Source organism: Athene cunicularia (assembly GCF_003259725.1).
Source record: "Athene cunicularia isolate RWA chromosome 1 unlocalized genomic scaffold, athCun1 chr1_part2, whole genome shotgun sequence".
Taxonomy (NCBI): Eukaryota; Metazoa; Chordata; class Aves; order Strigiformes; family Strigidae; genus Athene; species Athene cunicularia.
Window position 1 is genome coordinate 1,366,608 of NW_020799092.1, and position 2,419 is coordinate 1,369,026.

Below are 2,419 nucleotides of genomic sequence, written 5' to 3' on the forward strand. Positions count from 1 at the left end.
AGCCGGTGCGGGCCGTCCTGGTGGGCTACGACGACCAGTTCACCTTCGCCAAGCTGGCGCAGGCCTGCGGCTACCTGCGCGACCCGCAGTGCCTCCTGGTGGCCACCGACCCCGACCCCTGGCACCCGCTCAGCGACGGCCAGCGTACCCCCGGTGAGCCCGCGCTCCCCTCCCTTGCTGCCCTCGGGGGGGAGCGGGGGGGCGAGGCCGGCGCGGGTGCTGGTGGCGGGGTTGCCCTCGGTTGGGGATCGCAGTCTGGGTCCGGGTGAGGCGGTTCCCTGAGCGTCGAAGCAGGCAGGGCTGCCCTCGCATCCTTGTCGGCTCCCGAAGCCGTGTGGCCAGCACCCCTCTTTCTCATCGCCCTCCAGCAGGACCCGGGGCGCTGAGCTGGCCACAACCGATTAGCCCCGCAGCTACTTCTTTTTCTCCTCCTTCTCCCCCTCCAGGGACTGGCAGCCTCACAGCTGCTGTGGAAACCGCTTCAGGTCGCAAGGCGCTGGTGGTGGGGAAACCGAACACGTACATGTTTGATTGCATCGTGGAGCGTTTCGGTGTCGACCCGTCCCGCACCCTCATGGTGGGAGACCGTCTGGAGACAGATATCCTCTTTGGCAAGAACTGCGGCCTCTCCACCATCCTCACCCTGACAGGTGTCTCCCGCCTGGAAGAGGCGCAGGCCTACATGGCCAGCGACAGCGCTGCTGCCAAGGATCTGGTGCCCAATTACTATGTGGACAGCATTGCAGACTTGATACCAGGGCTGGATGAGTAGCAGTCTGTACATGTGAGGGCAGAGGGGTCAGGTTCCCCATCCCAAATCTCCATCTGTTCCCATATCTCTCTCACAGCCCTATTCCTTCAATTCCTGGTTTCTTCACATTCCAACATCCTTCTCTGGGCGCAAAATGGGGGGTGGTTGGCAGGAGGGGCAGGATTCAATTTGTCTCCTTTCTGCTGAGAGCTGTCCATGATGGACAGAGTCCTTCTCTCCCTCACACCAGCTGCCAGCATCTCTGGGAGAGAGCTGGAGGCCTTGAGGGTGATGGGGTGGCATCAAATCTGTCTGTGTGGCCTCTCCTCCTGCAGGGGTTAGGGACTGGCTGTCTTACTACTTTTCTCTTAGATAACCAGTGGCGGCCTTTTACTGCTGTCCCTTCACTCATGTAACTCAACTTCTGAGCTGCATCCCTGCAGCCCTTGTAACCTCCTCCTTTCCAGGGGACTGGCTGGTGTTTTCACCCGCGCAGTCTCTGTCAATGCCAAGGCATGTGGAAGGAGTGTGCCAGACCTCTGGAGCAATGAATGAGAGCATCTCTGCTTCCCACGAGTGAAAGGGAGTATTGCCTCATCTATTCTCTCCCCTGTTCCTTAGAGATGTTTCCCTCACCACCCACTGCCCCAACTCAGTTAATCATGAGTGTCCATCTGTGGACTGTGTCTATCCGAAGGACTACAAAAAGGGAAGAGACTGGTTTGAGGGGGGTTTTTTTGTGCCAAACAGACAAGCTGTGACTGCACACAGCACATCTGAGGTTGTACCTTGTTTTCAAGCACATTTTCCAAAGGGGCTTGTGAAGGAGAGAGGGCTTCTAAGACCACAACAGCACAACAGTAGTGAACTCTCCCTGGTTTTCCCTCCTCGGTTGGATTTTGCCATAGTACAGTGAGAGAATGGATGATGGAGGGGGTCTGTGCTCCAGGGATGATGGAGGGGGTCTGTGTTGGTATGCAGGTGAGATGGTGGTGGTATTGTCACTGCTGTGAATGTGTCACAGCCCTCAAAGTCATTCCTTGCTGCTTTGTCTTTCTACATTTTTTTTAATTTCTTGATCTTATTTATCGAACTTATTTATTGTTCAAATATTGTATTATTTGTATAAACTATGCTGACTGATTGCACCAAGGGGACAGGAGGCAGTGCCTTTGGGCCTCCCTTACTGTCCATGTCCCATGTTGATGTTCTTGCACTTACCATGTCTCTGTATATAATAAAGTGTGAGCGTAGGCTGGAAATGGTCTCCTTTTTTCCCTTCTGGTCCCATCAAGATGAAACTGCCCTTGGTATCTTTGAGCCCTCGAAGATGAGGACATGGCAAGACCTTTCCTCACTCAAGGGGGTGCTGCTGGATAGACAAGAGAAGGGTGGACAGTATCTTTGAGCTGCTGTTTACTGCTATCTCCTACTGGGGTCGCAGAACTGTAGTCAAGGGTGGCTGATGGGGTTATGGCATAGAGTGCAGGGTCCAGCCAGGCGAATTGAAGCCATGAACGATCTTTGCTAGCTGCTTTTGCATTTCACATCATGATTGATCCCTTGCTGGGTAATTGGTAACTTCTTGTGCTGTGCCTGAAATCTGCCTGCTGCTAGTCAGGTGGGCCCCAGTGATCTGTGTGGTCCTGCTCAGCGGTGTCCAGCTGT

The 2,419-nt window shown here is 54.8% G+C and overlaps 1 protein-coding gene across 1 annotated transcript in view; it reads left to right on the forward strand.

Moving 5' to 3' along the window:
* The window catches only part of PDXP (pyridoxal phosphatase), a 2,580-nt gene extending 574 nt beyond the window's left edge, over positions 1–2,006 (forward strand). The window contains exons 2-3 of the mRNA XM_026862916.1: positions 3–153; positions 447–2,006. Of these exons, the coding sequence (XP_026718717.1) occupies positions 3–153; positions 447–772 (477 nt within the window). The 3' untranslated portion in view covers positions 773–2,006. The remainder of the gene's footprint in view (positions 1–2; positions 154–446) is intronic.
* Positions 2,007–2,419: the final 413 nt, after the last annotated feature.